Source organism: Vicia villosa, linkage group LG4, assembly GCF_029867415.1.
Source record: "Vicia villosa cultivar HV-30 ecotype Madison, WI linkage group LG4, Vvil1.0, whole genome shotgun sequence".
Classification (NCBI taxonomy): Eukaryota; Viridiplantae; Streptophyta; class Magnoliopsida; order Fabales; family Fabaceae; genus Vicia; species Vicia villosa.
In genome coordinates, this window is record NC_081183.1 from 171,602,906 (window position 1) to 171,617,768 (window position 14,863).

A 14,863-nucleotide genomic window follows, 5' to 3' on the forward strand; every position below is an offset into this window, starting at 1 on the left:
ATATCCTTCCCAACTTTACATTATGCTCTGTAAATGTTTTGATATATATATATATATATATATATATATATATATATATATATATATATATATATATATATATATATATATATATATATATATATATATATATATATATATATATATATATATATATATATATATATATATATATATATCACTGATATGCGAAAAAAAATTCAATAGTTACTTCTAGCTACTTATTTTACTGTAGAGTTAGTCTATGAACAAGTATATCTAATGCTTCCTTCATCCACCAGTGCTGACAAACATCTCTTGCTTCAACAACATTCATCTGCACAAAGTGATAAAAAACATACCAATTAGATTTTGCAAATGCAGCTTAAATCTCTAAGCAAAATATAATAACCCATAATCTTTAATAAATACTTACCCATATTCTTGTGCGTATATTTTTCTCAGCCCAAAACTCAAGTTGTTCCTTGACAAGTAAGGGAAACATGTGACCTTCATAGTATATACCATATCTTTTACTAATGAAACTCCATTCACCCAATTCTTGCTGCATTAACAAAAACAAACCATTATAGTCTTGTTTTAAATTTTTACATTCATAGAAGAAATAACAATAACTAAATAAAGTGAAAAAGATTAAGTTTTTCATTTACATGAAAATTTGTCAAATTAATACCTCAACAATTCCTCTAACTCCTGCTTCTTCAAGGGATTCCCTGCAAGCTGCTTCTTCTAAAGTTTCATCAACTTCCCATCCACCCTGAATTAAAACAAATAAATTAATGTTACTATAAGCTTATGATAGAAACAAATCTAAGAAGATCTATATAATTATATTTATTTGCAAAATAAAGTACTACCTTTGGAAACATGAATGTATGACCCTTTTGTGAACTAACAAGAAGTACTTCCAATTCATTGCTTATACACTACAAGAAAAGGGCTGTATAGCCACGTAAAATAGTGACGTGAAAATCACGTGAATAATAAAAGCTAGTTGCGACGTGAATATCACGTCACTACTAATTTTAATATTAAAATATCAAGCATAACATAAATATTGGGTCTGTCAGAAATTGCTTTTTTAAAAAGATAGTTGTGACGTGAAAATCACGTCGCAACAATAAAATTAAAAGAAAAAATTAAATAGGTCTGACCTGTACAGTCTTTATTGCAGTGAGAGAATTTAATTATTACCATTGGGCAGTAGTGACGTGTATTTCACGTCGCTAAAAGGCACGTATTACCACGCAAGTCAATCACAGTTGGCATGTGCAGTGAGAGAATATGATATTATACAGTTGGGTAGGTTGCGACGTGAATTTCACGTGGGAATGTTGCGAAGTGAAATTCACGTCGCTAAAGGTGTTATAGGTACACGCTTGACCCTTCTCTCCCCCAGACCCTTACGTTACCAAATTTTGCAGAAACCCATTTTCTGGTTTCTCTTCCAAACACCCATTTTCTGGTTTCTCTTCCAAACACCCATTTTTGTTCAAAGCCATCTTCAAACTTGTTCATTTTCATACCCACTTTCAAACTTGTTCTTTTGAATCATAAGGTAAATTGCATCTGTATTTATTTAGAACTCTGATTTATAGTCATCTATATTTATATAATGTTAATTTTTGTTTTTTTTTTTGGATTTTGAAGGGAGAAGAAGGAGAAGGAGAAGAAGAAGAAGGAGTAGATTAGAGAAAAGGAATGTTTTTTTCGAAATTTTTTTATTTGATTTTTGTTTAGATTTTTTTATTTGATTTTTGTCTAAAAAATATTTATTATATGTATATATATATATTATATAACTTAAAAATGATTATGTATGTTTATTTTATATGGTTATATATATTAGTTTGAAGTGTTATTTTGTTCTAAAAAAATAATATAATAGTAGGATAGTGTGAAGTAGTATTTTGTTTAAAAAATATTTATTATATATTTATTTTATATGGTTATATATATTTCTCTGAAGTAGTATTTTATATGGTTATATATACATATTTGTGTGAAGTATATGTTTAAAGAAAATAATATTGTAGTATGTTGTATATTTATTGTATTTTGTTTAAAAAAAAGTATGATAATAACTTTCATAGAAGTCACATGATACAATTTCAAATGTATTAATTATGAGTTAATAAGATTTATGAATAGAGAAATTTGCAATATAGAGTAAGTATTGTGAGTTTTAGTGTATTAATTGGGAATGAGTATATTTTATTAATAGGGACCGTTATAAATATTATACTATAGTGTAATAATATCATAACACTTAAAAAAAGAAAAAATAATCGGACTAAATAGTCATGAATAACTTTAAATCTTAATTAATAATTAAAGAAGGTGTAATAAATATTTTATTTAATAAAATTGATTTATATAACTACTTTTAAAAGAATAAATATGAAATATAATTTATAAATATCACATTAATTTTTTTTAATTAAAGTGTAATTTTTCGTATTATAATATTATATAATAATTAATATATGACACTTATAAATTGATTATTAATATTTAAAAATATTTAAAAATATTAATTCGTAAATATTAAAGAATAAAATGAATTATTTATTGTTGATAAAAGGAATGATTTACGTACCATTTATTTGTCATTAATAATATAATAAAGTATATAAGAAAAATATTATTTATATATGGAAAAAATGTATTGTTAATATAATTTTACTTTCTTAATTTTAATATTAGATTTATAATTTTACTTTCTTAATTTTAATATTAGATTTATATTTAGTTTATTGAATTAATTTATAAATTTTATTAATTAATTTTAATATATTTAGTTTATTAATTTGATTTTATATATATATATATATATATATATATATATATATATATATATATAATATTTGGTTTTTTAAAAAAAAAATGTTAGTGACGTGATTTCCATGTCACTAGGTAGTGACATGTAAATCACGTCGCAACTTCACAAACATAAATGCGCTTTTACAAGTCTCTAGGCAAATTTAGTGACGTGATTTGCATGCCACTAGGTAGTGACATGGAAATCACGTCACTAATAAAGATACTTTTCCTGACTCATTACTGCTGCGCCTGCTCTGAATTGAAAAGCATTAAACTCTGGTCCAAATGTTGCCACGTGATTTTCACTTCACTAATTAGTGAAGTGAAAATCACGTCACTAAAAGTTGCCACCTTGTCTCCTGCGACGTAAATGACCACGTCGCAAATAATGATTTGTGAAGTGTTTTTTCTGTTTGTGGCGTGATAATCACGTCACTACTGAGCTCTTTTTTTGTAGTGATATTTCCATCAATGTCTTGTTTATATCGGTATGGGATGCACCTACACAATTGAACATATAAATAAATGTTAATTAATAACGAATATAATAATAAAAAAAAAAAAAAAAGAGGGGACATATATTAATGATAATATAGATATGAATGAAATGACTAACCCTACAACTTGGCGACCACCATTTTCATTGTATCTCTGCATTTCCCTTCCAGAACGAGATACCATGCAGCAAACCATTTTGAATTTTTGATCTCTCTCAGAAACACTTAAACTTTTTCACTAGTTATGAACTTCAAAGAGACAAGAAAAAAAGAGGATATATTTGATTGATTTATATTGTAAGATTAATGAGAAGCAAAAGAACAAATTGTAGATTGATAAAGTGTGGATAAAGGAACCAATATTTATACAAAGGAGACATAAATTGAAAAGACGTGTGTTGTCCTCATAAGGCTAAGCAATCTTATTTTTCATTATTGTACGCGTATTTGTCGCGTAGGTAGGTGTATTAGAGAGTGAGAGAGGGTTCTAAGTGGCTTCTTCGACTGGCTATATTTATCATAAATGTTTACATTGCTAAGTCTACTTCTTGATGCTGATAGTTAATTTGTTTGCTTAGTCAATTAGGCATCAGCCGACAAAGGTTGAATATTAGTAGAAATATTGTTTCTGGATAGTGCTGATTCAATATTATATTAGATCATGATTGAGTTATGATTAATGGGTTGACTTCATAGAAGGACCTCTATGTCAGATTTAGATTTTAAAAGTGTTTTTAGAGGAAGAACAACAAAACTATTGAAAAACTTAGGGAAAATGTCCATTTTTTGAATAGAAATAAAAATATTTTTTAATGTTTTTTTTTTATTTTTAAAACAAGATATATTATAAAAAGAGAACCCAAGTTTTCGGAGCACAGTACACAAGAGAATGAACAAAAAACTCGAAACGGAAAAAAAATTACATGCCAGTTATGACTTAAGGTAGGTAAAGTAGAGGATTTCTACTAAACCCACAAAAATTACAATTGGGTTGTGCAATTTTTCCTATAAACGCCCACCTCCAAGCAAGCGCCTTCACTTTCCAAACGATATCGGAGATGTTCCAAGAGTCGCCTCTGAAGGCAGTCTCGTTCCTAACCAACCAAATTGTCCAACACGTGGCCAACCACAGTAGACCCTCCTTTCCTTTCCGGACTTTGGCGCTTTTGCAAAAAGAAAACCATTTCAAGAAACTCTCTTTTAAATTCAGCGCCTTGTAATCGAGAAAGCCTACCCACTCTGCTATATCCCCCCACACCAAATCTGTCGCGTGACAGCATAACAACGAGTGCATCGCCGTTTCTCCATTCAAACAGAAAACGCAAACAAAATTTGTGTTAGCTATCATACCTATTTTCACAAGAAGATCTTTCGTCGAAAGTTTGTTGATGAAACACCTCCACCCGAACGCCTTCACTTTCTAAGGAACTTCGATTCTCCAAACCAACCTCAAAGCTGAATCAAACTTTTCTGGCGGACCGTACCAACAGCGCTTGCTACCAATGGCATTGAGACAGTTCTTTACCGCAAAATCTGAAGGATAGAAAAACACTTAGAAAGGGGGGGGGGGGTTGAATAAGTGTAGCTTTAAAAACTTGACAGATAAAAATAAATTGCACAGTTATTTTTATCCTGGTTCGTTGTTAACTAAACTACTCCAGTCCACCCCCGCAGAGATGATTTACCTCAACTGAGGATTTAATCCACTAATCGCACGGATTACAATGGTTCTCCACTTAGTCAGCAACTAAGTCTTCCAGAGTCTTCTGATCACACACTGATCACTCCAGGAACAACTGCTTAGATACCCTCTAAGACTTTCTAGAGTATACTGATCCACACGATCACTCTAGTTACAACCTGCTTAGATAACCTCTAAGACTTCCTAGAGTATTCTGATCCACACGATCACTCTAGTTCCTTACAACTTAATGTAATCAATTCTAAGAGTATTACAATTGCTTCTTAAAAGCTATAATCACAAACTGTGATATTTCTCTTAACGTTTAAGCTTAATCTCACTAATATATTACAACATCAATGTAGTGAGCTTTGATGAAGATGAAGATTCTGAGCTTTTATTTGAACAGCGTTTCAGCAAGTTGATATTCACAGAATAGGTGTAAAAATCGTTAACCTTGCTTCGCATCAGAACTTCATATTTATAGGCGTTGGAGAAGATGACCGTTGAGTGCATTTAATGCTTTGCGTGTTCCGTACAGCATCGCATTTAATGTTATACGCTTTTGTCAACTACCTCGAGCCTTGTTCACGCTGTGTCTACTGACGTAGCCTTTAATAGCTTTTAACGTTCCTTTTGTCAGTCAGCGTAGCCTGCCACTTGTACTTCCTTCTGATCTGATGTTTGTGAATACAACGTTTGAATATCATCAGAGTCAAACAGCTTGGTGCATAGCATCTTCTGATCTTCTGACCTTGAAGTGCTTCTGTGCGTGATACCATCAGAACTTCAGTGCTTCTGATCTCATGTTCTTCTGATGCTTCCATAGACCCATGTTCTGATTCTGCTTCGACCATCTTCTGATGTCTTGCCAGACCATGTTCTGATGTTGCATGCTGAACCCTTGAGACAAAGCTTCTGAGCGCTGAATTATGCATACTCTATATATATTTTCTGAAAAGGAAATTGCATTGGATTAGAGTACCATATTATCTTAAGCAAAATTCATATTATTGTTATCATCAAAACTAAGATAATTGATCAGAACAAATCTTGTTCTAACAATCTCCCCCTTTTTGATGATGACAAAAACATATATAAATGATATGAATTTGCGATCAGAAAGAGCAGACGGCAAAAGACAAATTACACAGCTATAGCATAAGCATATGAATATGTCTCCCCCTGAGATTAACAATCTCCCCCTGAGATAAATAATCTCCCCCTGAAATAAATACTCGAAGAACTTTAATAAAAGACTTCCCTGATTATTTCGGTAGAGACGATCACATAAGCTTCTGTCTTTAGAGAATTCATAGCTTCTGACTTCTGCTTCCATTGGACAGCTTCAGAACTAGAATTTCTTTAGATCCTTAGAACACTCACAGCTTCTGATTCCTGCTTCCATCTAGGACAGCTTCAGAACTTGAATTTCTTTGATCTTCAGAACATTCACAGCTTTCTGATTTCTGCTTCCATTTAGGACAGCTTCAGAACTTGAATTTCTTTGATCTTCAGAACATTCACAGCTTCTGATTTCTGCTTCCATTTAGGACAGCTTCAGAACTTGAGTTTTCTGGATCTTTAGAACATTCACAGCTTCTGATTTCTGCTTCCCTCGGATAGCTTCAGAGCTTTGAATTTCTACCAACATCACTTCATGCTAGATTTGTATCAGAACATTGTTGAATGTACCAGAGCATCATCAGAGCATCTCTACATCCTGAAATGTTACAGAACAAAAAACTAAACGACAAAAGTCAGCATGAACGAGTCAGAACATAAAATGTATATTCGAACACATGATATGTATCAGAGCCATATAGGCTAAAATAATGTTATCAGAGCAAATAGAATTTTGTCAGAGCAAATAGACAAATATGGATCAAATTCTATTATCAGTGCTTCTGATTCATTCTTCTTTCTTGCTTCTGATTTCTGAAGCTTGACAGCACTCAGCTTGCTTCAGTTTCCATGAGCTTATTCTTTTTACAGAATAACACTTCTTATGGTTTTGCTTCTTGTGTTTGCTTTGAAGATTCTCTTCACTTCTTTATACCTGCAAAACACTTAAACCATATAGAACTTGCAGTTCTTGTTAGTAAATGTGTGGGAGCTTTACCCAGCAACTGATAGATTAATCAAATCATTTATCATTTATCTTCTCCCCCTTTTTGTCATAACATCAAAAAGAATATATCAAAAGATTCAGATGTATAAAACGACAAACAAAATCAATGAAATGCAAAACAAAGAAACTTTTCATTGATAATCAAAAAAAAAGATCCTAGCCTAAGGACTAAGATCCTAGGCTACGCAAAATCCGCGCCAGAACATCATGAATCCCGTCAGTGCTTGTAGCTTGCCTTGCCATGAAAGAGCGAAACTCAGCATTGGCTACTTCTTGCGCGTCCAAACGAGAAGCCAGCATAGCTTGATTCTGATGAAGAGCTTCCAAGGTCTCCATCAGAGCTGAGGTTTCACCAGAAGAAGAGGCACCTGAATTTCTGCCAAAAGGGACAGCAATCTCAGCAGGGTGATCTTCTGGGAGATCTTCAGCTTGTGCATCTTCCATTTCCTCATCTGAGTCTGACTCAGAAGTAGCCTTAGCATATTCTGGTTCAGGCAGCTCAGAAGTTCCATCTTCCAGCGCTTGAAGAATAGCTGCTAGGTTTGTTGGAGGAGTAGGACCAGCAACTTCAGCAGGATAAACCACTACTGGAAAGACCATGTGAGGTGCTTTTTCAGAAGGGTTCATTTTGAACCAGTTAAACAACCACTGAAAATCTCCAGTCAGCACAGGAAACCATGGTTTCCACACCACGATGTCTCTGCAGAGATTTTCTTCTTCTAACTCATCTGCAGGTATCTTCTTCTCAAGAACACTTCTGTTCCTGATGAGATGGTGATAGCTGCTTTCACCAACTTCCAACCGAAGACCACGAATACCAGGAGCTTTAGACATGATCCTTCTCTGAGTGTCTGTAGCCCTAACCAGAAAATCCTGACGAAAGGTATCCCAAAGGTTGCTTGTAGCATACTCATCCAGATGGTTAAGGTGAGCAGCACCCAGAATCTCCAACCAGCCATTTACATCAGAATGTAAAAGCTCCAGAAATGATTGAGTGGTAGGAGTTGGAGGGTTGACAGTGAACCTGGAGTCGGGAAGAACAACACTATAGGGATTAGGTGTTCTGGTGGGAAAAGGGTGTGAGAGAGATGAAGAAATATCTGATGGATGGGTTGAAGGAGAGGAGATATCAGATGGTGAAGAAGGTGGTTCAGAGAGGATGAATGAGGAGGAAGAGGTGGTGGAGGTCTGTGAAGAGGGAGGTGATTGAGGGGTACCGTCAAGGGGTTGATACACACGTCTAGAGTAATTTCCAGACATCATAGCTTCAAACGGGTTCACTTTGAGAGGGTCATAGGTGATCCTTACTCTTTTTGGTTTGGTTTCTGGTTCAGCAGTTGCCTTTCTCTTTTGTTTCCGATCATTATCTTGATTCCCAGAGCTTGACGATGGATTCATGATGAAGTTGCAGATATTGGAAACTGCTAGGGTTTATGATATGAATGCAAGGAGAGAGAACGAAAAAGAAACTGAATGCAAAGTGAGAGAAATATAAGAGGGAAAAGAACCGTTTGAAGAATATAAAAAGAAAACTGAAAGAGAGTAAATGATGAAGAGCATTTAATGTTACGTGACGTGAGGAGAGATAATAATGACAAAAAACGTGATTTGCACAGTTACCTATGGTCGGCGTCCCTTCAACTGCACGCGCGCTTATCCATGAATAGTAACAACAGGTTTACCATCCCGAGACAAAACGATACAGCTGTTTTGCTTTAAAAGAGGTTCTGAATCAACTTAGACAATGAAACGTTAGTAATAACCAAATCATAATTTCTAAAAGATTTCAATCAGAACTACTGATAAAAAAAGATCACATTCATTTCAGAAGATACTCATACGTAAGAACTTCTCATCTTCTCATTTTGGGCATAAATCCATACTGATATTCTTCAGAATGAACTTAAACCTATCTTCAGCCAGGGGTTTTGTAAAGATATCAGCCCATTGATGGTCTGTATCAACAAAGTTTAAAGATATAACACCCTTCTGAACATAGTCCCTTATGAAATGATGTTTAATCTCAATATGTTTAGCCTTTGAATGAAGAATAGGATTCTTAGATAAACATATAGCAGAAGTATTATCACAGAATATAGGAATGTTACTCTCATATATCTGATAATCTTCTAACTGACTCTTCATCCAGAGCATCTGTGTACTGCAACCAGCAGCAGCGACATATTCTGCTTCTGTTGTTGATAGAGCAATAGTTGCTTGCTTCTTGCTATACCAGGATATCAAATGACTTCCAAGAAATTGGCAACTTCCTGAAGTACTCTTTATTTCAATTATGTCTCCAGCATAGTCAGCATCGCAGAATCCTACTAAGTTGTATTCTTTAGATTTTCTGTAAACTAAGCCAACATTAGTAGTACCTTTCAGATACCTTAGAATTCTCTTAACAGCAGTTAAATGAGATTCTCTAGGATCTGATTGGAATCTAGCACACAAACAAACACTGAACAGAATGTCAGGTCTAGAAGCAGTCAAATATAGAAGAGATCCAATCATACCTCTGTATAACTTCTGATCTACCTTCTTACTTACCCCATCCTTACCTAGGATGCATGTTGGATGCATAGGAGTTTTGGCTTCTTTGCAGTCTAAAAGATTAAACTTCTTCAGAAGTTCCTTCACATACTTGGTTTGGTGAACATACGTTCCTTCTGATGTTTGATTTATTTGTATTCCAAGGAAATACTTGAGTTCTCCCATCATGCTCATTTCAAACTCAGCCTGCATAGACTCAGCAAACTCCTTTCCAAGTGTAGCATTAGATGTTCCAAAAATAATATCATCTACATATATTTGACAAATTAAAATATCCCTTTTAAAGGTTTTACAAAAGAGAGTAGTGTCCACTTTTCCTCTAGTGAAACCATTATCCAGAAGGAAAGAACTTAAGCGTTCATACCAAGCTCTGGGAGCTTGTTTCAATCCATACAATGATTTCTTGAGTTTAAAAACATGATTAGGAGACATAGAGTCTTCAAAACCAGGAGGTTGATGGACATAAACTTCTTCATCTATATAACCATTTAAGAAGGCACTCTTAACATCCATCTGATAGAGAGTGATGTTATGTTGAGTGGCAAATGAAATTAATAGACGAATAGATTCTAACCTGGCCACTGGTGCAAAGGTTTCTGTATAGTCAATCCCTTCTTGCTGACTATAACCCTGAGCCACCAGTCTGGCTTTGTTCCTTATCACTTCACCTTTCTCACTGAGCTTGTTTCTGAAGACCCATTTTGTACCGATTATATTGAATCCATCTGGTCTAGGAACAAGATCCCAAACATCATTCCTTGTAAACTGATTCAGTTCTTCTTGCATAGCAATTATCCAGTCTGGATCTTCTAGAGCATGATCAATAGAAGTTGGCTCGATCAAAGATACAAGACCTAATTGACAGTCTGCATTGTTCTTAAGGAATGCTCTTGTTCTGATTGGATCATCCTTCTTTCCAAGAATGACATCTTCTGAATGACCAGAAATGAGTCTGGATGATCTTCTGACAGATGGTTCTTCAGAAATGCTTAGATTCTCCAGAGAAGCTGATACTTGATCTTCCGATTCTTTGCTTCTGAGAAGCTCTGCTTCTGATGCGTTGCTTCTTAGCTCAACAACTTCTGATATATCAATATCACAATCTGCAAAATTATCAAACTGCTTTGGTTTTTCAGAACCAAGCTTATCATCAAACCTGATATTGATTGATTCTTCCACAATCAATGTTTCAGTATTGTATACTCTGTAGCCTTTTGAGCGTTCAGAATATCCAAGAAGGAAACATTTTTGTGCTTTGGAATCAAACTTACCAAGATGATCTTTAGTGTTCAGAATAAAGCATACACATCCAAAAGGATGGAAATATGAAATGTTGGGCTTTTTATTCTTCCACAATTCATAAGGAGTCTTATTTAGAATAGGTCTGATAGAGATTCTATTCTGAATATAGCATGCAGTGTTTATTGCTTCTGCCCAGAAATGCTTAGCCATATTGGTTTCATTGATCATGGTTCTGGCCATTTCTTGCAGAGTCCTATTCTTTCGTTCTACAACTCCATTTTGCTGTGGAGTTCTAGGACAAGAGAAATCATGGGCAATACCATTTTCTTTGAAGAATTCTTCAAAGGATCTGTTCTCAAATTCACCACCATGATCACTTCTGACCTTTATGATTTTACACTCTTTTTCAGATTGAATCTGAATGCAGAAATCAAAGAACACTGAATGAGACTCATCCTTGTGTTTCAAGAATTTTACCCACGTCCAGCGGCTATAATCATCTACGATGACTGTAATACGGTGAACTGACTTTTAATCGATCGGAATGTCGCGGTAAGCAAGAGTCGCCACCGACTTTTATTTTATCCAAACAATATTCGGAAAGGCAAAAAGAAACAGAAAAAAACCTTTTAAGAAATCTAAGTTCGGGGGGTAATTTATGCAAAGGGAAGGTGTAAGGCACCCTTTGCATCCATGGTTTTCCATGGGCTCTTAATTGCTTTGCTTGCTCGTTTGTTTAGAAAATGTAGATGAAAAAGGAAAAATGGACTTTAGCTCGTAAATGAGCGTAGCCAGTTTTTGAAGAATTTTGAGAAAGAATATAGAAAATAGAGCATGGCAAGGCAATTAGGGGCAATTACCTTAAACTCAGATGATAGGTCTCTTTTTAGCCTTTCAGAATGAAAGGGTCAATCCTTGCCATAAGAGGGCAGGAAGCCTTTCGTTTGGAGGTTGAAGGGTCATCGAATTATTGTTCTCCCAAAGACTGACCCATGCCATAGAGAGGCAGGTAGTCTAAAGGGAATGACCAGAATAGCCTTTTTCGTAAGCAACCAGAAGATACCTCAGCCTTTTTTGTGGGCAACTTCCGAGGGTCGAGGTCATGTTAGTGTATCGAAGGCATCATCATTTTAGGGTCTCATGACCTTTTATCGAGGCAACATGGCTGAGGTATTCTCATATTCGAGGGACTGGCTATTCTGCAGAAACACAAGGCAACAAGGCAACAAGGCAACAGGCAACAAGGCAACAGAGAGGGTTACCCAAAAGCGTACTTGTGTGCACCAATCACGTGATTATATTCAATTATATTATCTTGTAAATTAGTGAAGCTAATTCAATTTAATGGTTGTCACTCCCTATTTTACTAACCACGCAGATAATATAAGGCAAGAACAACAATAATATAGGGGAGGGGACAATGAAACCAGCGGATCCCTTAGTAGGGTTTGACATAAGTAATAATTAAACAGAAAGAATAAAAGATTAGAGTTTAGGGTTACCAAACTCGTAGCTTTGGCGATCAACGAACCCTGAAAAGGCAAACAAACCAAAAATAGGGTGAGTGTATGGCTAATTCAGAGGCGAACGTCTCTAACCCTAAAATAAGAAGGTCGAGACAATAATTTGAAATAAGTAATCAAATAAAGGGCACTTAACTTTTTGCATTTGACCTGATATGGTTGGTAGTCGGAGGATGCCTTTAGGTTAACCCTGAAAAGAGGCAGGGCAAAAGAAGAATGAAGGCGAAACAAACCCTAATTTTAAAAATAAACCAAATAGAATTTAAATTAGACTGAATAGAACACTTAACTTCGCGTTTTGAGATTGGCGCGTATTCGGAAGGCATTTGAAGAGTAACCCTGAAAAGGCATAAATAAAAAAACATTCAGTGTAGGGCATGATCTTCGCAAACCCTGATTAGGGTACGAATTTAAATAAACGATTTAATTAATTATTGGTCTTCAACCTAATTAATCAAATCATTAAAAATAAAATTTCGATTAAAATATCCTAACCCTAATATTTATATAAAAATAAAGATAACTAAACAAGTCAAATTAATTTAAAACATTTTAAAATAAATTATTATTAAAATAAATAGATTAAATAAATATTATTAAACTAAATTGTGTGAAAAGGGACTTTTTAACATATTTTTATAATAGATATTAATAGACAAAACAAATAATAAATGAATAAAAAGATTATATTATAAATAATAAATAAAAAATAAAATAAAAATGGAAGAGACTTAGCTCTGCTTGTATGTGACGCGCTCCTGATGGTGTATGGTGGACTACACCTTCTGAGACATTGGATCTTGCGCTGGGAAGATCCTGTGGCTGAGAATTGAGGGCGTGTGGCAGGCTTGCATGCATGAGGCGCATGGGACCAAGAAAGTTATGAATTCGTAAAAATAAACGCTGGGGCTGGGAATCGAACCAGCGTGCCCACCACCAGCAGCTCCTTGTCTTTGCCAATCATGCTGCGCGCTTAATGTGATTCAATATGGAAATACAGTCAAAATAAACAGAGTAACATTTTAAATTTAAACCAAAACGCGCGCTTGTCACTGTTCCTCTTCTTCGTTGGAAATGTCAAGAACACAGCACTTTTTGGCAACGTTTTTGGTTTGTTGCCATAGGTCCTGCAAATCAAAGCTCGACAAATACTATGAATAAATCCCAAGTAAGCATACGGTTCATCCTAAAATTACCTTCTAAACATGACAGGGGCATCGGTTTGGCCTAATTTTACCTATTTTGGGAAACCCCAATTTGAAACCTTCACAACCTAACCATGGCAGATACCGATTTATATGCTTAAACAACAATTAAATCATATGGACAACTTCGATTCGATGTCATGAACGTGAATATGCAATCAAAATTTGTTTATCATACACAAATTAAACCAAACGATTCAAGTTTATGAAAGCCAAACCGTAAACTCGTAGGTGATGATTCCGAGCGTTCTGGGCTTCGATTCTGACTGGGAGATGATCAACAACCCTCCAGCAACACGTTTGAACCTTCAAATCGCTTTTATATCCGCTGTAACCAATGGAACGATTTTGGCTTTTTCCTTGAAATTTTGGCCTTGGTTATGGTACTCGACTGCAGAAAAATCCTTGTGATCGTGAGAAAGATCATGAATCCTAAAATTAGGATTAGTCCTTAGTTTTTATAAGAGGTAATTAGGTTAGATAAAATTATGGACCATAACTAATTTAAATGGCCAAAAGCCCACAATTTTACTTGAGACTTAAGACTATATTTAACTAATTAAGAAAATACTGGTTTAAACTATAAAAAGAGAAAATCTTTTTTTCATTTTTTTTTAATGTATGATTTTTTGAATAAAAGGTGAGTAATAATAAAAATTGGATATTTAAAAAAATGTTAAGTTAAAAAAACTTATTTTTTGTGGGTTTTTTTTTTATCAAATACAATTAAAACTGCAGTTAGAAGCAAATAAAACGTCAGTAGTGAGATTCAAATTCGTGGGCAAATTTTGGGGTATGACAGCTGCCCCTGTTCAATTATCTTAAACCTGAAGATGTAGACTGGTTTGTATGCCAGTCGGAATCTGAGGGTAGAAGAGGATTGAACACTAGAATACCCAGGAATTTGCCCTAGCTGAAGCAAGGAACCTTTTGTAGGAGATGGGCTTAAAGATGCCACTTGATCTGGATAAGTACGAAAGTCAGGATAAGTCGTACGCTAGACTATATCCGAGCTTGAGGCACTGAAAGGCGCTTGTTGGAGATGGGCTTGAAGATGCCATCAGATGTTTGAAGAATTGTTGTTCTAAAGCAGATGCTTTTCAGACGGGGTCATATGCATCGATTGAAGAAGAGATTCATTAAAATGAAGTAATGTCTTACGGAAGACTACCTGAAGAGGTTCCTGAATAGATAGATCATTGACTGAC

The 14,863-nt window shown here is 34.7% G+C and overlaps 1 protein-coding gene across 1 annotated transcript; it reads right to left on the reverse strand.

The window, feature by feature from the left end:
* Positions 1-226: 226 nt before the first annotated feature.
* Positions 227-3,641, reverse strand: LOC131600296 (nudix hydrolase 18, mitochondrial-like). The gene is made up of 6 exons (XM_058872479.1): positions 3,440-3,641; positions 3,287-3,324; positions 858-925; positions 674-757; positions 416-544; positions 227-316 (listed from the first exon to the last, which is right to left on the reverse strand). Exons 1-6 carry the CDS (start codon positions 3,514-3,516, stop codon positions 227-229), a joined length of 486 nt encoding a protein of 161 aa, XP_058728462.1. The 5' UTR covers positions 3,517-3,641.
* Between the last annotated feature and the right edge of the window lie 11,222 nt (positions 3,642-14,863).